Genomic DNA, 25,489 nt, shown 5'->3' with positions numbered 1-25,489 from the left:
TAACCTACAGACTAAAAATATAAATCAACTCTCCTCTTCAAATAAGTGGCATGAGGCATTTTCAATGGAAAGATTATTCTGGAAGCCTTCACAAAGTAAAGGTTTCCAGTAATATTAATATGACATGTTTAAAACTCTGAACTTGTTTCATTATAAGTGAGAAAAATAAATTTAAGTCCAATCTCTACTCATGCCCAATCAAATCACCACACAAGCTATTTTTTCTGTAATATTTTATTTTATTTATATAGAAATACTTAAAAAAACATGAAGTAGCACCATTACTTAAGTTTTACCTTTATTATGTAGAACTTTAAATGTCAGAAAAATAAAACTCTTGATACAATTTCAAATCTTGTCTCAGCAAATATAATATTAGTATTTGACCATGAGGTTAAAGGCCCTTTATCATAAAATAAAATATACTTTGTTTTTAAACTTTGCTCCGTAAAGTACATTTAAGCTCAAGTAACGTCACCTACATATACATAAACAAGTGGTAAACAAATGTATTAAAATAGAAATACTAAAACTATAGTGGTGCAACAGAATTTTTGTAATTTCCACTGAATTCTATTTATACAAATGTTAGAAAGCTTCAACAGTTCCTTTTGACATGTGTTTATACATTTCAATTTTTGTAATAATATAGAATAAAATATGCTTTATATCACTGAATAGAAAATATGCTGGGTGAAGCAGATTTAAAAGATTTTTTTCTGAACCTATAAAATCTCCATCCCAACAGAATACTGTTCAAAGCATTACACATTTTATGGTTTGTAATTCCGTCCACAACTGTGTGATATTAAAATAATACAGTGTTCTTTGCCATAAGGCCATACTAAAATAAAAAAGATTTAACCCAGCTACAAAAAGTTCACTGAACTTAAATTAAAATACTTGTAAACATCTTTGCAATATGAAATATAATTTTTCAAGTCAAAAAAGAATAAAATACTTCAATCTGTATTAATGCAATTTATCTTTAAAACCTTTAAACGTTTTTTAATATATATAAGAGATATGTTACAGTTTCTTTTTACTTTGATAAAGCTGCAGTATCATGGTTTTCACAGGAACTTCTTGCCCTTTCAAGAACATTCAAAAAAGTATCCACCATAGATTTAATTATTTTGTAATAAGCATTCTAGGAACTACCAGCACGTTTTACTAACAGTCCACACACCATCATTATCATCATCATAAGCATTTTCTACTTTAAAATAAAATAAAATAAAAAAGTCTTAGAAGCTTCGTATTAAAGTACAGTGTAAAAACTAGTCTAGTACTAGAATGTAGTCGTTCGTTATTATTTATAGCATGCATCAGAGGTTACAAATATCCCCCTAACCCACCCTACGCTACAGTACACTCAATGCAAAAGTAATCCTGCAAGTTAGGTCCCTTTTCAAATGTGCGGATACTGCAGCTTTAAAAGCTAATCGGGACACCACGCAGTACAGACCCGGGCTCTGCGTTTGTGACCTTTTTTTTTTTTTTTAGGAAAATATACGGATGGCCTGAGTAACTGCGCTGTGGCAGACGGGGCACTGGGGCTCCGTCTTCTCGCAGATGCGGTTGGCGCACTCCATGCAGAAGAGGTTGTGGCCGCAGGGGACCAGGGCGGCGATCACTTCGCTCTCGAAGCAGATGGAGCAGTCGCGGCTGCCTTTCCGCCTCATGCCGGAGGAAGAGCACGAGGAGCTGGAGGAAGAGCTGGACGAGGAGGAGGAGGAGGCCGAGGAGTCGGAGGGGAGGCCCGGCAGGTGCGCGCCCAGCCCGTTGGCGTACAGAGGGTAGGAGGCGGAGGAGAGCAGGCGCCCCCCTCCCCCGCCGGGGTCGCTGCGCACTCGCCGGGCCAGGGGATGCTCCGCCCCGCCCCCGCTGCCATGCAGGGGCGGGGAGAGCCGGGCCGGGGGCGGGGCCGCGCCGCCCCGCCTCTGCGTGCTCACCAGCAGCGCCAGGTTGGCGTTGGAGGGAGCCGCGGCCGGGAAGGCGGGCGAGGACGGAGGGGCGGCGGCGGCGGCGGCGGGGGGGCCGCGCTCGAACTGGGACCAGAGCAGGGGGGCGCCGGGCGGCGGGGCGGGGGCCAGGTCGAAGCCGGGCGGGGAGTCGAAGGGCAGCTCGGCGCAGCAGTCCGGGGAGGAGAGCGCCTCCCCGCCGTACACGCTGTTGTTGTTGTTGTTGCCGTTGTGGGTGAAACTGAGGGCCGGGCTGGGCGGGCTGTAGTCGGCCAGCCGGGCGCTGCCGCCGCCCCCGCCGCCGCCGCCCCCGAAGTAGGAGTCGGTGGAGGCGCTGCCCAGCGAGCTGGAGCTGTCGTTGCGGTAGCTGCAGAAGGGCTTGCGGCCCGGGCTGGGGGTGATGCTGGGCGGGGTGGGCTTGCTCCACAGGCTGCCCGGCCCGTTCAGCTCGAAGCCCACGTCCGTGCCGTTGGCGTGGAAGTCGTTCTCGTCCGTGAGCTCGATGATGCCCCCGGTGCGCATGGCGATGTGCGCCTCGATCTCCTCCCGGGCGCGGTCCACGTTCTCCGGCATGCCCGTCACCTCGAAGACCGGCTCCTTGTCCCGGCTCGGGGTCACGATGTAAGTGTGGGTCTGCTGCTGGATGCGCTTGATCGTGGCCCCCTTGGGCCCCACCACCAGCCCCACCACCCGGTAAGGCACCCGCACTTGGATGGTGGTCTGGCCGGGCAGGTTAGGGGGCCCCGGGACGGTGCCGTTCAGAGCGGTGTTCTTGTTCCTGGAGGCTCGGATCATGGAGAAATGCTCGGCCGCCGAGATGATCTCCCTCCTGGCCATGGCCACATCTTCCTTTCTGCCCGTCACAACAAAGAGCGGCTCCTCCCCGCGAACCGGGGTCTTGATGTAGGTGTTGGTCTTTGCCCGCAGAGCTTTGATTTTACAACCTGGGAACGAGAGGTGGAAGCAGAGAGAAAAAGTAGGTTACAAGCCATTATGGGGGTGCAGCCAGAGAGGGAAAAAAATCACCCCTCCATCAGGTTATAAATGGCATTTACTTCGCAAGCCCAGCCCTGATACACCCCCCAACACATATTGCAGTTGGCCAACAACATGTTTGCAGTGCAACTGACCAAATCCATACAACGTGCGGTTCAACTCAATAAAAACAATTCGTGTGCAGTGAAACTGGACAAGCAAAAATAAGCAGCCCCCGCCCCACAAAAATAAATTAGTAATTCCACCCTCCTGCTAAACACATTCCTCCGGGGGGGGGGAATCATGGGGTTTTTTTTTTCTTTATTCGTTAAAGAAGGTAGGAAGCAGTCGCTGTGCTGAATGAGCCAGATTCCCCAATGCGGATGCTTTATTCCAATCCTATTGTTCCACTTCCCCACTCCATTTGTTCCTTGTTTTAAAAAAACCCGTGATTTCTAAATTTGTGGGGAGATCAAGACTCCGATTTTTTCAGTGCATTTGCCACTGAGCTTTCTCTTTCGTGCAAGGAGAAAAAGACGGGTTTTATTTTTGCTGGTCGGTGAAAGTGCATCTTGAAATTGATGCATACTGCGCCTTAGAAGCACCACGTCTACTGCACTTTCTTTGTCTGTGGGGAAACCTAGTACTGGCCATAATAACACTGCAGCTTTACCGGGGACAGCCAGTGTCGCATCTCAGACACGGACCAGCCAGCATGGAGGGGAGAAAATCTTTCACACACACTCACATACAGTTACCCACCTTGCCTCCCCACTATCTCAGCGACATGCTCGGAGCTGGGCACCGGGACGCATTCTGTCATGTTCACGCTCTTTTTCCGAGGCTCGTTGTCGTAGATGGAGCTCGTCTCGTCGTTATCCAGCCCCAGCAGGGAGAGCTGATCCAGGGCTATCTGAAGGGCTCTTTGGTCATCCAGGGTCTCTCCCCCTCCACCACCTCCTCCGCCACCGCCGCTCCCGTTCCTCTCCATGTCTGCAAAAAGCGAGCTGGGCATAGTCCCGGTGTGTGTTCCACCCTCCTCCTCCTCCTGCACTCGGTTCAGTAGTAAAAGATCAGACACAAAGGAAAACCCAAGGCAGATGGCCAGCAGGAGAGGAGGAAAGGGAGGGAAGGCGAGTGCTGGAGACCGGGGATCAGTTGCCTTTTGCTTGTATATTTTGTATCTTTTTTTTTTTCAGTGCAATCCGGTTTATAAGATGTTTTCAGCACCCCCCCCACGACTCCCCCCCGAAGTTTTTTTTGGCTGGGGGTGGGGTGGGGGGAAGAACAGCGAGAGGAGCTCCGATGATTTCCCCCCCTTGAGTTCCTTGCTGGCCACAATGCCAAGCGATGGCAGCGTTTCTTTAAGGAGCCCCTCCCAGACTCCACTCCACTCACTCAGCGTTTTTTCCTCTTCTCCCCTCCTCGGTCTGACCTACTGCTGCAGCCAGACAGCACTGGAGGGGGGCGGGGGGGGGGGGATCAGGGAGCCGCCGCGTAAGCGGCAAGAGCTGACAGCACAATGCTACTGACACTATCGCTGTGTGAGGCGATTGGACAGGCACAGTGCAGAGGGGCCGGCATTAGGTTGGTTGACCCACTCCCTCTTCTTCCTCCGCCCCTCCAGGCAAACTCCTCTCTTTGTTGTCTAATGCAGAACAATAAAGACTCTCGACACTGGTTTGTATGGCTCAACCTTGCATGCATCACTTTCCCCACATTTCCCTTTCCTGTGTGTTAATTATTTTGTTAAAGAGACCGACTTTAGTTTTAATCGACTGTACAAAAGGCCGGCCCGGAGGTCGATTAACCTAATGGACCATCTTCCACACACCCACCTTCCAAAAAGGAACCCACGTTTTTTTTCCCGTCTGCTCATAAATCCCTTAGTTAAAGGTGCTTCTTGGCGGGGGTGGGTTATTGTACAGCAGCCAGTTGTGTGCATTGCATTGGTTGATGAAACGTTTCCCCGGGCAGAAAGCAGCCACTGAGTGAGTTTCACACTCATCAATGGCAGAGAGACTCAGGGCAAGGGGGTGTGACAGCAGAAGCTGAAAGCCAGCCACTAAGGAGAACAATGCAATCGTCCTTTACACCGTGCGCTGGCTGCTAAACGGGTACTAATCACACAACAGACTCATACTGCAATGCAACAACAACAGAGGAAAGAGACAACAGTCGATTTCACACCGGAGGGGAAATATATTGCATTGCACTCCTCCAAGCTAGTTAATAGGAACAGCCCCGGTGCGGCAACATCTCACGGTAGAAAACTCTGCTTGCAACAGGGCTGCAGCCCAAATTCCCAGGTAGGTCTGATGTTGCCGGTCGTTTCAGTACAAAGGGTCCCACCGCGGCTGCGAATATGCCGAGCAGACAGAAGAGCGCAGCTCGCTGCCTACTCGGACGGGCTGGCTTTGCGCCTGCGCACCCCCCTCCTCCCCCGCCCCGCCCAGCTCGGCTGGCGCTGCTCCGCCATGCGCACTGGGCTTCCACGGTAGGGTTAGGGATGAGCCGACTCCTGCCGCGCTCCCCGCAGACAGCGCGAGCCGGCGGCGAGTGAGGAGCTGTCAGCGCGGCGCGGCTCCTCCAGAGCAGCTGCTGGAGCGCGCCCCTCTCCGGGAGGGACCCGCGCTCCCCAGGGTGGGAACAAGGCACCTCCCGCGAGATTCCCCACAGAGCGGGCGCAGCGCCTGAAGTGAGAGCCCCCAGGGAGGGATCACAGCATCTTAGGGAGATTCCAGGTTGGAGGGGCTGCGGGGCATAGCACCCTAAGAGAGATAGACCCCCCCGTCCCCCCCAGCAAGGAGGTGGAGCACCTACCAGCCACACACCCCAGGGTGGGGGAAAGCACCCACAAGAGACACACCCCTCCGCGTGGGCTTAATACTGTTAGGGCAGGAGTGCAGCGCCTCCCCTGAGACACAGCCCCCATGGAGGAGTATAGGGCCCCAAAACCCCTGGGGAGGGCAAAGGGGGAACCATGCCCCATCACAGCCTTCCTGGGAGGGAGTACTCCAGCCCGGGTGCGTACTGCCTACCCAGGACACCTGCAGTGAGAGCTCCCCCATCAGCCCTGGGGTGCATCGCTTTGGGAAGGGCAAAGAGCTGGCCACCCTGACGTTTGCTGATCTGCAGACTGGACTGGTTTGCACATTACTGAGGTTCTACTGGACACTTCTTCAAAGTAGAATTTTTAAAACGGATGTTTATTTGCAGTGACCTTAGTGCGACAGAGGAGAGGAGTGCGGCGCCCACACTATGAGCCACCTGAGGAGAAGGAGATTACAGTCCTATGCCCTATGGAGGGGAAAGGGATGCAATATTTGCAGTGAGATGGCTCCTAGGAGGAGAAATGTGGCCCACACGGAGACAGACCTCACGCAGGAATGGGCCACCGTGCCTGCAAAGGGCCTCTTCTCCATCCTAATGATTTGGATCATGAGGTTTAAGAACAAATGCCCCTTGGAATAGAACAGCACAAGCACAAAAAAATGCCCTACCGGTACAGCAGTTGGAAGGAATAGCTGCTTCTCCAAGACGCCATCCTGGCCTATCCTGACAATCTCATGGAGTTTGTGCATCTTGTACTTTATGAGATTATTGTTATACAAGTGTCAGTGTGTGCTGTATGAGTCACAAATAAAACCACGCTTTCTTCATCAATCATCCTTCTACTTGTTCATTATCATGCAGGGGTAAAGCCAATCATTTACGGTCTACAATGTGACTGGTAAATATTTATGAAGTGGCTTGGCCCTGTAACTTTAACATTTCTATTTAATAGACTCAAACTGGAAGGAAAACACCAAACATGGCAAAAGGCAAATAGGTAAAATAGTGCCTGGAAAGGCAAATTGAAAGCAAAGCATATTGTGTCTGCCTGCCCCTTGGACAATGATCTGTTGGAATTGCTAGAGACATGTTTGCATTATCTGTTTCAGTGTCTCCCTGTTTGATTTGGTTGCTTTGTGCTCAAGTCCTGCCCTAGGGTCTCACCCTGACCAGTCACTGAAGCATCATATCCACCTAGTACCTTATTAGGCTTCAAGATCTGATGGTGGATGGCCAGAAAAGTGTCACTGTTCTCAGAAAAATGCCACCATTCACTTACTTATTTTTATCCTTCAGTTTTTGTAAAATACATCTATAGGCACCCACATTTGCTCACCCAGTTTCCTTGCCAGCTGTCATGTAGCACAAGACTGACTTTTTTCAAACTTCAGGGAAATTGACTAGTAATTGTTTTCCAGTGTTGCGTTTGATGGGCACAGACGTGTAAGTAGTGTGTCTGTTTAGCCAGCTGCCTGTACAAATAAGTGTAACAAGTCACAGGTAATTGTTTACACCTAGGGTTTATTGCAAATTGCTGTCATTTCCTCAGGATGTTTGCATGTTTTATAGCAAAGCTCCAATGGCCTGTTTTCTAGCAAGGACATACTTCGAAGATGAACCTTCTACAGTGCCTGTCCCACTCCCGTGGCCTGATTGATTAACAATCAATTTTATTGACCACAGTAAAAATGAAATAATGATCAGGATCCAGGATCTTTCCCTGGGTTTCATGACATGTTCGAAACACTCCCATTCAAGAGATTGCTTATTTTACACATTTGTAATTCACTGCTATGGATACCAGTGTTGGGTTTCATAGGAAAAAAAATGCATAGATAAAGACATTTCTTATAAGATCTCCTCAAGGTTCCCTAAACTTCTTAGCTATTTCAGTATTGGACATCTTTTTAGACACTGTGAGATAAACAGGATGAACCAGACATTTGCTAATAATGCATCCATACAATAATTTGCTAGTAATAGCAAATAAAAACAATACTTTTCTCTTCTGTAAGGCTCTTCACCCCAGGAGCTCAAAGTGCTTTACATAGATGAAAGATCAGTATCTCTGTGAGGTAGGGAAGTACTATCCCTATTTTATAGATAGCGAAACTGAAACACAAACCGAAGTACGGAGGTGAAATGATTCTCCACATATCAGGGGCTGAATAGGGCATATATAAGGGGGTGGAACAGCAGTTAGTTCAAAAAGTGAATTGGTATTAGCAGTGAAATCCTGCAGTGCTTTTCCTTTTCCCTGACTTTTAAGGTTTCACATAGTAGCATAAGCGAAAGGATCACTCATAAAGAGATACTAGACTCGTGCCTGGGATGCCACCTGTTCTTTGCATTTTTATGTGATTTCTTTCATCATTGTGTAATCCTTGCATTTTTTCCAGCATGGGCTGAGCCTGCTCTCTGACTGGGCTCCTGCCCAAAGGTGAGAGAGAAATGTTTTGTTACTAGCCTTTCCTGCCCCACATAATAGGGAAAAGAAAAACAGTCAACTCTAGGCTTATCCACCCCCTCTAAAGCGCATATTCTACTCTCAGTCAAACTAGGGTTTGAAATGGCTCTAATTTTATTTTTTACCCAGAGTCCACAAACTCAAATTAGTTCAGCCTTCTCTGCAGAATGATTTTGATACGTCTAGTGCAGGTCATTTTCTGGGGACTAATTACGAGGCAGTGTTTCTCGCCTGCCATGAATCCCAGGGAAAGATCCTGGATCTTGATCATTATTTCTTTTATACTGTTGCAGGAAACATTTGAGAGTAATCTACAAAGGGAGAAAAAAGTTACACTGATGTGCATTTGAACATGGCATACACGGAGAGAGTGGGGAGATTCAACAGGGTTCTATGGAATCTGGAATTCATACGGTTGTCTGCTTGTATGGTAGTGACCAAAATATATAAGATTAATGTGGATCCTCATTCTTCTATGAATGCAAGGAACTGTTCAGGGTCAATTCAGTCCCTTAAAATAACCAAAGACACTAAACGAAAATATTTTTGATGTGCATATTTCATACCATAAAATTCTAAAGCACAAAAACTCTATTCATACGGAATTACTGGAAAGCACCTGCCTCTGGGGTAAATGCATCAACCAACCAGTTTACAAGAGGGGAGGATGCATTTTGGTCAAGCACATTGGGGAGTGCGGGGGACAGAATGTCATTCTCAGCCCTTTTAGCTTCTCTGTGCTTCCATTTCCCATCTGTAAGATGAGTTAATACTTGCTTTCTCCAGCTGTTTGTCTTGTCTAGTTAGATGGTAAGCTCTTTGAGGCAGCAGTTGTCTCTTGCTGTATAAATGTACAGCATCTCACACAATGGAGCCTTAAATTCATCTGGGTAGTCCTATAAATATAAATCATTAATAACATTAGGATCTAATGTCCATTCCATTTTTTAAAGTCTCATCTTAAGGAGTACAGTACCGTATCTCAATACAGGCACTTTAACCAACAGGTATTTCAAATTCCAGATTTACACCTCTAAACCATCCCCTCTGACTCCATGTATATTAAAAAGAAAAGGAGGACTTGTGGCACCTTAGAGACTAACCAATTTATCTGAGCATAAGCTTTCGTGAGCTACAGCTCACTTGAGCTGTAGCTCACGAAAGCTTATCCTCAAATAAATTGGTTAGTCTCTAAGGTGCCACAAGTCCTCCTTTTCTTTTTGCGAATACAGACTAACACGGCTGTTACTCTGAAACATGTATATTAAGACAACACTACATGTATACTGTATTTTACGCTAGTGCAATTACTGGAAAAGTCTTTGTGCAATAATCTTGCAAATTAACATCCTTAGCACTGTGGGCCAGATAGTCAAATCAATTTAGGAGTGCAGTTTTGTTCATAATTTATGTATGCAGCTCCATAACACATACAAAGGAGCTTGCAACAATTAGCAATCTGTAGCCAAACAAGTTTTGCCATTTCTTAAAATATGTAATAGTATTTATGTCAGGATTATTATTGAATGCTTATTAACCTACATTCAACAGTGAAATCACAGAATAGTATTGGGTCAGAATTTATTTTCTTTTAATGATGTCAACTCCACCCTTTGACAGTTCTAGATATTTACAAACAGCTCATCCCAGAATCTAACCAACTGCAACTGTAAATATTTATCAAATCATGTATCCACAAGTTATTCTTAGGGTTCCAGACACTTTACACTATGGTTTGTGTAGAGATTTTTCAAACTATACTGTCGTGGAAATAAACTATAAGAAAGCAACTGGAAATGCAGCAGTTGCTTCAGTTTTGTGAATTCCGTATTTATATAATTAACTTTCCTTTAATTTTCAGAACTCTTTGTCCAAATTAAAAGCAACCCTTTAGGGCAATTTCTGAAAGAGCAAAAATAATCCCCAAACCATAGAATGGCAGTGGGCTGGTAATGGTCACGCTACCACATTATCTGTTTGGAATCACATTAAACAAAATAGAGCTGTGTCTCTCATCCTCCTACTGCCATAGATATGTTATATATAAACGTCTTTAGGTTAACAGTTTTCCTGCATGGATTTGGTTTCAGAAGATTGAAGTTGAGACACACACTTTAAAAAAAAATCATATACTGTATTTTCCTTTATATGCATTTTTCCATTACGCGGCTAAGAGCAATGGTCAGGGTGTTGTAATTGCCTTGTAAACTTACAGTTTTGCTTAAAATGATTATACGTGAAAATACATGAAAACCACTTCTGAAAGGATAAATGCACCTTTACAACAACACATAAACGAGCAACCCAGGTTGCCTGCTTACTTTAAATTCTCTCCAAGTTTCAAAAGGCGTCCATCATTTTACATTTTCCTCATTTTTCACTTTGAACATTGTAGTTTAAGCAGAAGAACATAGTAAATTAATGCATAGTAAATTTAAGTAAAGGAGAAAGTAACAATAATATTGGCAAGGGGTTAAAAGCTAAGGGAGGGGGAATCCCCTCTGCCCCTCTTTGTATATTGTCTGTTTAGGGCCCATTCCTGCAGACCCATACTCGTGTGTGGTCCTGTTGAAATCAATGGCAGCACACATGTACGTCAGGGGTGCAGGATCAGGCACTTAGCTTCCAACTTCCTTGGGCAAAGAATCTGGTTTATTCTTGAGACCCAAGAACCTCTGAATGCCAACTGGAAAAGAGGTTACAGAAATCTCATGAGTCTGGTGTGTACATTCTAATTCACCAAAGAATGTTATGCGAGGTCTCAAAGCCAGTGTTACACTGATATTTCACAATGATATTAATGTATATACAGATACTATGTAAGGAGATATGTATATACAGAGACTGGAAATATGTTTTAAAGTCTGTATCCAGTTATTAGTCACAAACAAAGGTGAAAAACCAGTTTTTCTCAAAATAGGAAATAAAAAATGTGTATCTCTATGTCAGGATGTAAATTAAGCATTGTAAGCTAACACAACAGATGCCCATTTATATACAAAGACAAATCTTAAATGTTAATGTTATAAACAAAGACAATGTTAAAGTCAAAAGGGAAGCAGCACACAGGAAAAAGCAAACCACAGGGAGTTATCCTGTCTAAGAATACAGACAATAAACTTTGGGGGTATTTCTGGCAGCAGACACCCTGGTACACTGCACTTAGGAAGTAAATGGACAGCATGCTTGCATTCAGAAAAATGGGGTTTCCACCAGCCTTGGTTGAAAATGCTGAAGTGGACTCTGAGTAACAAACATTTTTAGATAGAAGGTTACTGTTAATTATGTTTAGTGTTGTAATAAATATAAAGGGAAGGGTAAACACCTTTAAAATCCCTCCTGGCCAGAGGAAAAACCCGTTTATCTGTAAAGGGTTAAGAAGCTAGGATAACCTCGCTGGCACCTGACCAAAATGACCAATGAGGAGACAAGATATTTTCAAAGCTGGAAGGGGGAGAAACAAAGGCTCTCTCTGTCTGTGTGATGCTTTTGCCAGGAACAGAAAAGGAATGGCGTCTTAGAACTTAGTAAGTAATCTAGCTAGATATGCGTTAGATTCTGTTTTGTTTAAATGGCTGATAAAATAGCTGTGCTGAATGGAATGTATAGTCCTGTTTTTGTGTCTTTTTGTAACTTAAGGTTTTGCCTAGAGGGATTCTCTATGTTTTGAATCTGATTACCCTGTAAGGTATTTACCATCCTGATTTTACAGAGGTGATTCTTTTATTTTTTTTCTTCAATTAAAATTCTTCTTTTAAGAACCTGATTGCTTTTTCATTGTTCTTAAGATCCAAGGGTTTGGGTCTGTGTCCACCTATGCAAATTGGTGAGGATTTTTATCAAGCCTTCCCCAGGAAAGGGGGTATAGGGTTTGGGGAGGATTTTGGGGGGAAAGATGTTTCCAAGTGGGCTCTTTCCCTGTTATATATCTGTTAGACGCTTGGTGGTGGCAGAAATAAGTCCAAGGGCAAAAGGCAAAATAGTTTGTACCTTGGGGAAGTTTTAACCTAAGCTGGTAAAAATAAGCTTAGGGGGGTTTCATGCAGCTCCCCACATCTGTACCCTAGAGTTCAGAGTGAGGAAAGAATCTTGACAAGTCTCTAGAAAGCATGTTATGATTTTGTTTTATAGGTAACCTTTAGTTTCCAATATCCTTTTTATCTCCTGCATCTGGTATTTGATGATAAACTTATTCTTGTTTTCACTATAAATATACCTCAGTGCTGTGGTGTTAAGCAAAGTGCTGGTCCTGAGCTGAATCTTACAAGCTGGTGTATATATTGTTCCTTTGGGAACTGCTGGCCTGGTGGTTCTGTGAGTGTTCAGTGATTAAGGGAAGGGACAAGGAATGCTCAGAGAGGGCTCTGGGATTGGCAGGTGCCTTTCACTAACTGCATAGAGGGAGCAAGGCCTGTGAAAACCTGGAAGGCAGTACTTGTGTTGCCAGAAGCTATTGGTTTTAGGGAGCTGATCCACAGCAAGCACAGACAAGGTTCTTTATGCTAAGGACAGGTAGTGGTGAGGTGCCTCATATCCCTGGATACCCCCGGGGAATGTCACAATTCTAAGACCCTGCTCTTGTGTTGGGAGCTGCCAGCATGAGCCCCTGTGCCATTAGAAAGTCCCACTGAAAGCCCAGGGGCTCCCCAAAAGCATGAGAGGGTCTACACTTACCTCTCCCAATGCAGGATTTGGGACCAAATCAGTAGAGCACCTAGCATGTTCTTGGGCATTGTACAATAAATAATAATAGATTTTGCTTTAACAGGAAAAAAAAAGAATTTTCTGTGTTTTTATGCGGAGCTCAGTCTTTTCCTCAGTTTTACTCTCTGGAATGGTAGGTCACAATTATGGTGATATCACATGCAAAAACCTTTGTTTTCTTCCCTCATCCCCACCACCTTTAAGAGTCTATCAAGAAATGCAGCATATAATGGTTCCTTTATTCCTGCTTAGAGAGCAAGCACTTGGCAGCAGAGACCATCTCTTTGTTATATGTTTGTACAGTGCCTAGCTCTTTAGACACACTGCACTACTACTAATAGTAAGAGGATGCTGTAATAGAGACCCAAATTCCCTGATGGGATCTAATTCTTGCCACAGTACTGCCCTTTAGCTTGAAGTTCAGTCATATATAGATGGGGAAGGATTATGAGTTAATTGATAAGACTTGATCATCATCAGTTTTGGTGTCCACACAAAAAATTATTTTAAAAAGCCTAGGTAATGTACTGCACAATATATAATCAGGGGACGGGAGGAGGGAACCCCTGAGCCTGTGTGTATCCAACTGTAATGCCACTCTTTCTTAGGATAGCATGACATCCCTCAATTCTGAATTGAGTTTCTCTCTACTGGGACTGGTCCTTCTTGACATTTTTCCAGGTCTGAAGTAGATGTGGGCCTGAACCCAAACCCTATATGTGTGCAGCCCTGAATTTAAGAGTGTTTGAAGTGTGGATCTAGGTCAGAATGCTGGATATGGGCACACGGCAGTTCTGAAGAAATATACTTCTTTTGTGAAACTCTCAATGCCCCAAAGGATTTATGGCAGCCAGAATATCATTGGAGTTAAGCAGACGGCTCAGGGGAACGATGCCATTAATAATTAATACTTCGCTAGTAGAAAATTGAGCAGTATTTCTGGGTAGTTGAAAGATAATGTTTTTTCCTGTACAAAGATTCCCCCATACCTGTAACTCTTCCTACACTGGATGATTCGTTTTAGCTCTGCATAAATAACTGAAAAAGAAACCGGCACTAGATGAGATTTGCACATCTAAAATTGGACATGTACAATACGTCTCTCTCTCTCTCTCTCTCACTGGCCCAGCAGATGCAGAGCACGTTTATATAACACAGACATTACTGTCCCAGCAGAGGCTGGAAAGTTTTGTGAGACACAGACGCTACTGTCTCCACAAATCTGTATTTTTTGGTAAAATTTTCGTACCACAGACACTACTGTCCCTACAGTTCTGCATCTGCTGGAGAGTTATTGTTCCACATACTCTTCTACCCCAGCAGATGTTGAGAGGCTGCAAGAACGACAGGCAATTTTTGTCACCACAGATCCACATCTGCAAGGAATTAAATTGCCACGAACACGCCTATCCCTGCTGATCACTAAAGCCATCCACTACTGATAGGGAGGAAACAAAATGAGTCAATGAAACAATAATGCAGAGAACCTAGAACCCCAATACCAAATCTGCCTGCTCATTAGAATCAATGGCTCTATCCTTCAGGCTATTTCAGGAAAAAAGATTTGCTTTGTTTTTAACTGCAAGTTTGAAAGTTTTTAAAAACGAACATTTATTCTGAAAAGCATTGAGGGAACAAATATCTGAAGGCTTTTTTATGTGCCAAACCAGCAGAAATACAAGCTGTCCATCCCTAGTATGTTAACTTTAACCCCATGCTGCAGGTACATGTCACCTGTGCTAGCTCATTCCCAGCTTTCTTTTGAACAGATGCTTCCAATTGTGTAGGGGGTTTAGTGAGGACAATAATATTTAGGTCCAGACTCTCAAACACACCTGTACCTTTCGCACATGTCCATTTTAAGGGGACAAATACACAATGTGCCTCCTTTAATGATTTTACATGCTTAAGGTGGGAACACACAAGTGTTTCAAAATTTGGGCCTTATTGTATTTATGCACTTCAAATGAATTTGATCCTTCATTGCACTGGTGAAAGACGACAGTAATAAAGAGGAGTTATGGTTTATGTTAGCCCTACATTATCATGGCCTGCCCCCTCCCCTCATGGAGCTGGAGAGGGCTCCAGTCCTCTGTATTTTTAGTCATGGGCCTTGAGCAGATCCCCGGAGATTGATGTGGTTTGAGGGTAACATCCCCTATTCATTTTGCAAGAGGCCAGTGGGCAAACCCTACACCCCAGTACAATGATTTGAAGAAATGCTGCAAAGGGAATCTCAGAATTCTCTCTTCAGGGTGTTCTTGCCATTAGTTCATGGGTTTTGGGTTGTTTTTTTTTAAATCTTCCTCTGAGGCATCAGGAATTTTCAACTGCCAGGGGAAGAATACCAGATGTAAGAGAGCAATGGTCTGATACAGCACAGCAAATCCTATGCTCCTTTGGAACTGATTGTGGGAAAGTGTTAAGATTTTGGTTATTCGGCCAAAGCAAATGACATCTTAAGCCTGGTCATATACTTGTCTGCGCTATCTTTTTCAGATCTCACGTCCTACTGGTTAGTGGCAACAGTCTCATGTTTGATTAATTCCGTTTACTGGAAATCCGATATTCACATGCCTCGTTTAAGGTTTGTTTGTTTATTTAGCCCTATCATCCCAATGTGCACTCATCTTGTGTTGCTTGTATGTACATTATTTCATTTCGAATTTTGGAAATGCTATCTTTACCAGAGTTCATTTAGAGAACAATTTCATCAATAGTGCACACTAAGGAATTGGCTCTTTCCAATGCCCACTGAACCCTTAGTATTTCCCCCCTCGCTCCTGAAAAAAATAAAAACAGATGGGATTTAGAGAGATGATAATGTTGTCTTCGTTCCAGGGTGTGTGGAACCCTAGGCTGGAACAGAAGCCACTGAGGAGTTTTGGAGTTAGAGTGAGTATTAAGGGTGGATTCTAGCACACATTCACTTGAGCTTTGTGCAATCCAGAGTACGTGAATCTCACCCAGAAAGAAAAATCTTTGACTTCAGAGAAGAAACAGTGTCCTTATAAAAGCTGGCCACCTATTTCCTGAACAGATCACACGGCTACATTTACTGTGGGGATTAATATTCATTTCAGCATGAGTGATAAACCAACATAATTAGGAGAATAAACTGACTGCTAGAAGATGTCAACTCTGCATTCTTTTCCTGATTATGAAATACGGAATAAAAATATGTGTTTTTAAATGGCATTTCTTTGTACCAACAAATGAAGGAGAAAGTTTCATTTTTACTTCCTGAAACTAGGTTCAGAATCATAGAAGTTTTGATTTTCTTCCTTTATGCTGAAATGCAGGTTTTCCAAGCATTATGGAATAAGTGTTACTATAGCAGCCTGGGTAGGGTCAAGTCTTGCATAGCGGACTGTGTGTTGACATGAAAGCTATGATCACTACAGATTCCAATGCTAAGAAGTCTCATAACGGTCTGAAGATACAGTCGAATCCACTTTTCTTTCATCTCTAGCTGAAGAAAACAATGGGAAGATTTAAACAAAAGCCATACTTATGAAAAAAGAAGAGAGGCAGGTAAGCCATTTCCTTGTTAATGTTAACATGGCTTAAGTATTTCTGCAAATATTTAGCACCATAACAAACTAGAAATATTGAAATTTTCTGGTCTAGGATTTTGTCCTTTTACACTCCTGCCACCTCATTGACTTTAACAGGCTCACGTGGATGTAATTGCGAACAGGAGTTTGTCCCTTTTGGTGTAATAGAGATTTGAGCACAGCAAAGTAGCACAGCTCAGGGGAAGGGAAAGAAGGAAATAAAGACACTAAGTAATTAAAGATTATTTTGAAAAAAATGGTACTGACCTGTGGGCCTGGTTATGTTTTTTGTTATATTTTAAAGCATTTTAAAGCTTGCTGGAATTGTCAGATGATTTGAATAGATATCTGTTTTAATTTCCAACCCCAGTAACAAGGAACAGCTGCTATCCTCCAGCGTGCCCCAAAATAACAACTAAAGGCAGTCACTGAGAAGTGACTCTGAAAATGGCATTGGAGACTTTCATTTTTATTGCCTTTCAATAACTCAGACTTGCTCACTTTACAGTATAAAGAGTTGAAACCTGCAAAGTACCTTCCCTCTCTCCCCCACACACACCAGTTTACACTGACTCCAACAAGAGCTGTGGGTGCTCAGCACCTCAAAGGTGAGGTTGCACAAAGATGTTTATCCTAATTGCTAGCATGGCAAATGCCCTGTGATCTAGAAGTCAGACGAGGTTCTTTCTGGCTCATGCATCATCATCAGGACTGAAGAGTCTGTAATCAAAGCATAACTGACTTGTACTTCTCAAATCTGCCTGAACAAGGACTCCTGGTAGCCACAGTTCCAGCAGGAGAAGCTAGGAGTGGGAAATGGATTGTGTTACTCCCTATTGCTTCCTGTGCAGGTGGTATACATTCAGAGGGCAGTGGCCTGACCTGATGGCACCCATGAAAAGACAGTGGAAGGGAACAAACAGCTGGCACCCCAAAGAGCTTAGTGGGAGGTTGGAGGTCTGAAGGTCCCCCTCCCCAAAAAAAGCAATGGTGGATGGGGCATTTGGGAGGGAGAGTGCTGTGGACATCCGGAAGAAAGACAATGCTGTGGGGAAGGTGGATATATCACAATGATATATGTTGCCATGACATTTTTGACCATTTTGGTTCAGAGCAAAGATCTACATCCAGACAAAAAATCTCAGCACCATATTCCAGTTCTGGCAGCATCCTGATGGAGACATCACTGAGTCAACCCATCTTCTCGTTTACATGCAAGGATCAGATCAAACCTACTTTTCTGACCATAATCCCACTCCAGGTTTAGTCCTAGAAGAACATCTCCTTTTTTAAAATACTGCAGTTAATTACCGCGATGCTGCTTGTTGACAAGTTGTTTCTGTTACAGGAATAATGCCCTGCCTGGTTCAGATTTTACTTTCTGTACTTCGTAGAAATTTAGATGAAGTCACCGTCACTCTGTCCCAGGAATATCATTAATCCAGATAGGGAGGTATGAAGTGTACTGTACATGTTGTGTCATGTCACTCTAAAGCATAATGTCTCAGATGAATTGTTAAGAACACATGTACACGTTAAACAGAGATGCTATCGCGTAAGGATAGATAATTTATTTATACACAAATAATCCGTATATTTAGCATATCCAATTTCCACGTTGTTCGTTCAACATCCCTTTCACATTTAATCATACATTGTCCTGGCTTTGTCTCCTCTATTCTTCATTTTACACTATTTTTCCTCATCACTTCCTTTTTTGGGGAAAGTTTTCCACTTCCTGTGCACCACCCAGTACTTCTTGCAAATCCCTCCTCAAAACCCACTTCTTCTGTGAAACATCTCACCGTTGATCTCATTTGTTTAATGATTAAATATGTGTGTAGGCTTTTCTTTTCTATTACATCACTGTAATATCCGAGTCCCTCATGTAGATTAATGAATGGATCCTCACAATAGTTCTGTGAGATAGGAGAATCTTGTTATCCCCATTTTATAGATGAGAAATAGAAGGACAGAGAGATTAAGGCCTACATTTTCAAAAGTGGCCTCTGATTTTGGGTGCCCAACTTGAGACACTGACAGTCTTGATTTTCAGAGGCTCTGAATACCCACAATGCCTATCAGCACGATTTATTTCCTAGCCCCACCAAATTCAATTCCACATTTCACCACAGAAACACACACACACACAATCAATTTATACCTTGAGGGGGTAGGTTGATAACCATAGGACACCCAAGAATTATATTGGTGAAGGATGGAAAAGGCTCTGACCATATTTGACTTATGCCTTAGATGCTTATTTGTTGCCTAGAGAAGCTCAGACCTCAAATACATAGCTGGGTGGGGTCAGAAGCAGGCCACAGGCCCATGCAGTCAGATATGACATCCATACCCTATTCTATCTACTGTTAAATTTTATTGCATCAACTGAGGGCAAAATCACCATTATACCAGAAACCCAACCAATCCCAACCACAACCCCCACCCAATCTGCAGAAAAATGAAATCCGAAAAAATCCCCTAAAGCAGGGACCAGAGCTCTGTCCAACACCCCCGTGAAAGTATTATATTTCAGGGACAAAATTCTGCTCTCCGTTACTGGTCTTGCATATATATGTAGTTTCAGACAAGCCAACATGTCAGGACAGGACAAAAATCTTCCCCATTGAAGACTTTAGACTACTTTTTTTTCCAGTTAAGTTAATCAATATTCCTGAACTTTCCCTTTTCACTGGGATTGCAGATCACTGCGTCTAAGGGCAACCTGCTTAAACTGAATTGGAGAGGGTTCAGAGAAGAGTCACAATGATTAAAGGATTACAAAACATGCTGTCAAGGTTCCTTCCCCACTCTGAACTCTAGGGTACAGATGTGGGGACCTGCATGAAAGACCCCCTAAGCTTATTCTTACCGGCTAAGGTTAAAAACTTCCCCACGGTACAAACTTTGCGTTGTCCTTGAACAGTATGCTGCCACCACCAAGCGTTTTAAACAAAGAACAGGGAAAGAGACCACTTGCAGATGTCTTCCCCCAAAATATCCCCCGAAGCCCTACACCCCCTTTCCTAGGGAAGGCTTGATAATAATTCTCACCAACTGGTACAGGTGAACACAGATCTTAAGAACAATGAAAAATCAATCAGGTTCTTAAAAGAAGAATTTTAATTAAAGAAAAGGTAAATGAAGCACCTCTGTAAAATCAGGATGGTAAATACTTTACAGGGTAATCAGATTCAAAATGGAGAATCCCTCTAGGCAAAACACAAAGTTACAAAGAGACACAAAAACAGGAATATACATTCCCTCCAGCACAGTTTATTTTACCAGCTATTAAACAAAAGAAAATCTAACACATTTTCTAGCTAGATTACTTACTAACTTAACAGGAGTTGGAAGGCTTGCATTTCTGATCTTTTCCCTGCAAAAGCATCACACAGACCAACAGAACCCTTTGTTCCCCCCCCCCCCCCCCCCCAGATTTGAAAGTATCTTGTCCCCTCATTGGTCATTTTGGGTCAGGTACCAGTAAGGTTATCTTAGCTTCTTAACCCTTTACGGGTGAAAGGGTTTTGCCTCTGACTAGGATGGATTTTATAGAACTGTATACAGAAAGGTGGTTACCCTTCCCTTTATATTTATGACACATGCCTTCTATATCTATCTAGTTTAACAAAGAGAAGGTTAAGGGGCGACTCAATTACAATCTGTAAGTACCTACATAGGGAACAAATATTTAATAATGTGCTCTTCAATCTAGCAGAGAAAGGTATAATACAGTCCTGTGGCTGGAAGTTGAAGCTAGACAAATTTAGACTGGAAATAAGACATACATTTTTAATGGTGAGAGTAATTAACCATTGGAACAATTTACCAAGGGTCATGGTGGATTCTCCATCACTGACTATTTTTAAATTGAGATTCGGTATTTTTCTAAAAGATCCGTTCTAGGAATTATTTGGGCCTGTGATATACAGGTGGTCAGACTAGATGATCATAATGATCCCTTACAGCCTCAGAATCTGTGAATCTATGAATGAGAGACAGAAATCTCTTCCTCAAAACTCTTCTGAGCTATGTTAACTCTACTTTTGGGAAGGCCCCAGAGCTCCACCCTCCCTCCCTCTACTTTCACTACAGCTCATGCCACTGTGGCTTGAAGTCAGTGGGGGCACAACCAGGAGTATGCCAAGAAGAGTCTAATCTGCTGAAGTCTGAGTTGTGCAGGTATTCAGATTCGCAGTTGAGAGACATGTCTTCCCCTCCACCTATCTCCCTCTAGGCTAATTTGCTTCCTGTAACAGCACACAGACATACTGAAAAGAAAAACAATTAGAGATAAACCTGGAAGGGACTGATTAAAAGCACAAGCAGCAGAAGGCCTGATTCCTCAATCATTCATGTTGGGCAGTATTTGCATAGAGTCCATGTGGATTCAGTGGGACTGTTTGTGTGAGTAAAAGTGCTACTCAGCCCAAGTAACAACTGCAGAATCAGGCCCCGAATAAACAAGCACGAACAAACAAGAACAGGGATGGCCCCAAATGAATCAGAGTGAACACAAGCCATGGATCGGGGAGCCTCAAATGAGAGATTGCTCCCATGCACCCCAATTAAAAAGTGTCGTTAGCAGTAATGGATTCCTCCATAAATATGCATCAAACCTATTGGTAGTCACGCCTGTCCTCTTGCTTCAGGGAACACAGACTACACCACAAAAAGAATCCCCTCCTTCCCCGCTCCTATTTTCCGGCACTGAAAAAAAAAAAGAAAAAAATCTAGCAACAACCAACAAAGGCACAACTAAAGCAGTAATGGAGACTAACTGAGCTGGAACAGTTGTTTTGATGTTAGTCAGGGAAGGGTGGGGGGTCCAATCAGAGGGAAAGAGAAACATGTTCATAGGAGACCCTGTAACCTTTCACAGGGAGAAGAAAAAATGCATGACTGTTTCTATCTGATGAGATGGGGAAACAGCAACAACTTTACAGATGTTGCTTTCAGTGAGTAACAGCACTGTGGGTGAAGGAGTGACGGATTTGACCAAGGGCCTGGTTTACAACAGATGCTCACTTCTTTTCTTCCATTATAAAGCACAATCTCTCTCTCTCTCTCTCTCACACACACACACACAATCGGATTTCCAGTAGCTGTATTGTCCCATTTCCTGAGAGCTGTTGCTGCAACTCTCAACACTGCTTCCATGAGACAGAACAATTCTAAGTTTATAAATCATTAAAACAATGCATTTATTTATCAAACGTTGGCCACCCCAAAGATAAAGCCATTGTCTGGCTAGAGAGGCAAATCCAATCATTCTAATGAACGTATGTATTTGAAATCTCAGGGCTCATGCTAGTTGGATCTGTTTAAAATGTTTCCAGTTAGGTTTGTCCACAAGCTTCAAAAAGAAAATCAAAATATGCCTCTCAAAGTGATGCGATGATGCTTGTGAAACAGAACTGCTAACTCACATGAGATCAGGGACTGAATTCAAAGCTAGGATGTTTTTGAGATCATACATTAAAGATCACAGAATTGTTATAAATCACCTCAAACTTTAAACATTTGGCATTACTGACTTAAAAATGTCTCTGAAAAACACACACCACCACCTACTGGCAATTATGAAAATAAATTATTTATATATATGGATACACAGATACACACACACACAAAGGTGCATTAAAATGGATATGACCTAAAAAGCAAGCTTTATTTTTACATTATTTCTGTACATAAATGTATTCCTGTGTATGTGGCTTCCACATATTGTAACAAAATAGATATATTTTAAATGGAAACTTACAGAAAAATAGTATAGAGACAGGGCAGGCAAAGTAATATCTTTTATTGGACCAACTTCTGTTGGCAAGAGAGTCTGAGCTCTTAGAACTCTGTGTAAGTTCAAAAATTGGTTCAACAAGATACGACCTCACCTACTTTGTGTCTCTAATATCCTGGGACCAACATGGCTACAACAACACTGCACAGAATAATAATAGTTTATTTTGAAGCTATTTCACGTGTGAGGGAGCCTCTTTCATTAATGGATCAGTGGAACATATAATTTACAGTTTAAAGCCATTTCTGAGTTGTGGTGAATTACTGCGCTGAACAACAGAAAGTTGGCAACAGGGTTCAGGGCCAGACATAGTGGGCTTTATACTCTCCTCCGTTCCAGCACACTTGTAGGCACAACATTTTCTCTCCACTAACTATGCAGTAACATCTGAAATAGGAAATGGCTGGCTGGAGGGGGCCAGCACATGGGAACAATCACTCTAGGCAGCACATTCCACTCTGCATGCGGTGTATGGAACACTGCTATTTGCTGCTCAATTTATTGCTGTTCCAAGAAGCACTGCATCTACCCCTGTTTCCTCTGACTCGCACAAGGTAAGATAACATGAGCATTTCTGCTGCTAAAGAACTACCGGTGGTAAAGCAACTGAGCAGGCTCTCTTGCTGCTGTCAGGAGGTGCTGTAGGGTAAGGGGCTACGTGTGGATGCCAAAGCCCTTTGACACAGTTTTCACCATCTGTGCCATCCAACTTTGACCTTGTATTTGGCTGGCCATATCCTCTGTCCCTTGGGCACCCACACTAGCTCCCAGATTCCAAGGGGATGTTGTGATACAATAGTGGCTCCTGAAAAGCCTAACAACATTTGAGGTGAGAGCTTCTTTTCCACAGTGAAACACATCTTGAGCAAACTCTCTGCAAGCTCTCTCCCTTCATTTAAGTTCAGCTTTCCAGATGGTATCAGTTCTGATCCACAATACTCTCTACTGACCCATTACTGAGCAGAGACTGCCAATCAAACCACCTTATGTGATGGTTTTGTGGTTGCAGGCTAGGGACTAAATCAGATTTCAATCTGACATTAATTCACAGCACCACCTAGTCACCTAAAATTTACATATGAAGCACATATACAAGAATATATACACTATATCCCTGTGCTCACACACAAATAAGCAAGGATTAACTAAATGTAATAAGACAAATGGTATTAAAAATTGGACCACCAATTGCAAAAATTGATTTCCAGATATGAAATCCTGCTAAAAAAGCAACCATATACGCTGTTATTATTCTACCAGCTCTAAACAATTTATCCAAAGATTTTAGCATTTTATTTTAATATTTTTATTATTACTCACCCAATTTTAAGATCTGGGTGAATAAGTCCCAATGGTATATTAATGTATGATTTTTTAAAAATGAAATATTTGCAAAATTATTTCTTTCATTATCCACCCAGCTCTTACCCTTATACAAAGATATTCCTTCTTGCAAATATTTGACTAGCTATACAGTGGTCTTCAGATGTGCTATGCTAAAGGATGACACCCAGTAGCAGACACTCTGCTCTCTCTTCAATATGTGCATTACAAATAGTATTTTAATTGGGTTTGCAATTCATGAAAGCTGGAATGGGCTTATAAGTCAGTTTAGAAGCTGAAATACAAAGCAATCCATTCACAGGCTGAAAAGCTAAAGAATTTGGTGAAAAAAGGATGCAGTGTGGGTTTGTGAAAAATTGCTATCAGTGGGGGGAAAATGGGAATTTATTTCTTGTGCCTAGCAGTGTCAGTCTACAGTTGTGTTAAGGAATTATTCAGGTGAGCCTTATTGCAGCTATAACATTGCCTGAAATAGGGCATGGTTCCATTCAAAAACTCCATCAAGAGAGGATGCTCTTCTTGAAAAGTTTTCTTCAGTAGGGGGTAATTACCAGCACCTTTAAATTATTGTGATCTTTAGCTGAACTCTCTTTCTGGAAAGGGAAAAGAATAACATCTCATTTATTGTGTTTCAGGGATTCCATTTAATGTGCGCTCAATTTACATAGCAAAGTTTTTTTTTCTCGTTGCCAGCCCTGCAAACTCAGCCTGGGAACCAAGTGTCCAATGAAGTTATCTGCTTATTGCACATCAGACCAGTTAAAAGTTCTGCAGGCCCTAATCTACACATGTGCAACTCTGTTATCTTCACATCATGCTCTCAGTGTCACTTGTACAACCTCATTGCTTCCAATAGTTTTCACAGGTGTAAGTGATTGGAATTCAGTAAACTTTCTGATGCACATGGAATCTCTCTCTTTTTCTGCTATGTCAGTTGTAAACAGCAGTAAAAAACATTTTACTCACTAAAGCAACCAAATATGACTCTGAACACACAGAAGCAGCAGGGCTGTTGAGTAAGAAGGTGCCATTTTTACATAGTCACTTTTCCAAGTAGAATTGCACTTTAACATTTTTGTCTCTCTGCTCTCTATGAGAAATCCATAAAATACACAAATGAAAGACCGGTTCAGTGCAGGCAGAAAATGCCAGGGTATTTTTCACTGTCCTGAGGCCAAGTGCCAGGGCCCTTCTGGGACATGCAGAAAGTCTAGTCACTGTATCTTATTCAAGAGAAAAGCCATCTGTCAACAAACTAATCACTGGACGGATTCAGAAACAACTGAAAATGAAAAGCCAATACAAATGTGCAGATGAGCCTTCAGTCAGATGCCAGGGATAGAAAACACGAATCCCTTCCGCACAGCATGGCATTTGGATCCAGCCATTTCCGTCTAGAGGGGGAAGCAGAACAGTGACAATGCAAAATGAACGTCCAACTATGACCTTTTAAATCAATCAATATAATCACGGAGAGATAAGCCCAAGCCAAAGTCCTATATTCAAATACCTCCTGCATCTGCCAGCAGCAAAGCCAAGTGTGAGCGGATGTGCTACCACATGCCATTTAGAACTGGAGGAAACTCTACCCTTTTTTAATTTAAACCCCGGCGGATACAGGAAAAATTGATGTTTAGTCCTGGTCTGACAGCAGCCTTAGAGGCCTATTGTTCTATGGATTTTCTCTGCTGAGTGGCTAACCCTCAGACTGACCACTGTGTCCAGTGCTAGCCAGAAGCTGGGAGCACCAGTTTCTTCACTCGTCCCCTCCCTTATTCCCATCTTTCCCCAATGGGAGTCTCTCTCTCTCACACACACACACACACACTTCTACCAA

At 43.1% G+C, this 25,489-nt stretch overlaps 1 protein-coding gene and 1 long non-coding RNA gene across 2 annotated transcripts in view; both read right to left on the bottom strand.

Moving 5' to 3' along the window:
• Nucleotides 1-284: 284 nt before the first annotated feature.
• Nucleotides 285-3,954, bottom strand: MEX3B (mex-3 RNA binding family member B). The gene is made up of 2 exons (XM_077828435.1): nt 3,702-3,954; nt 285-2,908 (listed from the first exon to the last, which is right to left on the bottom strand). Exons 1-2 carry the CDS (start codon nt 3,952-3,954, stop codon nt 1,503-1,505), a joined length of 1,659 nt encoding a protein of 552 aa, XP_077684561.1. The 3' UTR covers nt 285-1,502.
• Nucleotides 3,955-8,948: 4,994 nt separating this feature from the next.
• Nucleotides 8,949-25,489, bottom strand: part of LOC144271117 (uncharacterized) — a 50,611-nt gene continuing 34,070 nt past the window's right edge. The window contains exon 4 of the long non-coding RNA XR_013347307.1: nt 8,949-9,137. This is a non-coding gene — a long non-coding RNA (uncharacterized LOC144271117). The remainder of the gene's footprint in view (nt 9,138-25,489) is intronic.

Source organism: Eretmochelys imbricata, chromosome 10 (assembly GCF_965152235.1).
Source record: "Eretmochelys imbricata isolate rEreImb1 chromosome 10, rEreImb1.hap1, whole genome shotgun sequence".
Classification (NCBI taxonomy): Eukaryota; Metazoa; Chordata; order Testudines; family Cheloniidae; genus Eretmochelys; species Eretmochelys imbricata.
The sequence above is the reverse complement of the archived record's forward strand: the minus strand, read 5'-3'. Positions and strand labels throughout refer to the sequence as shown.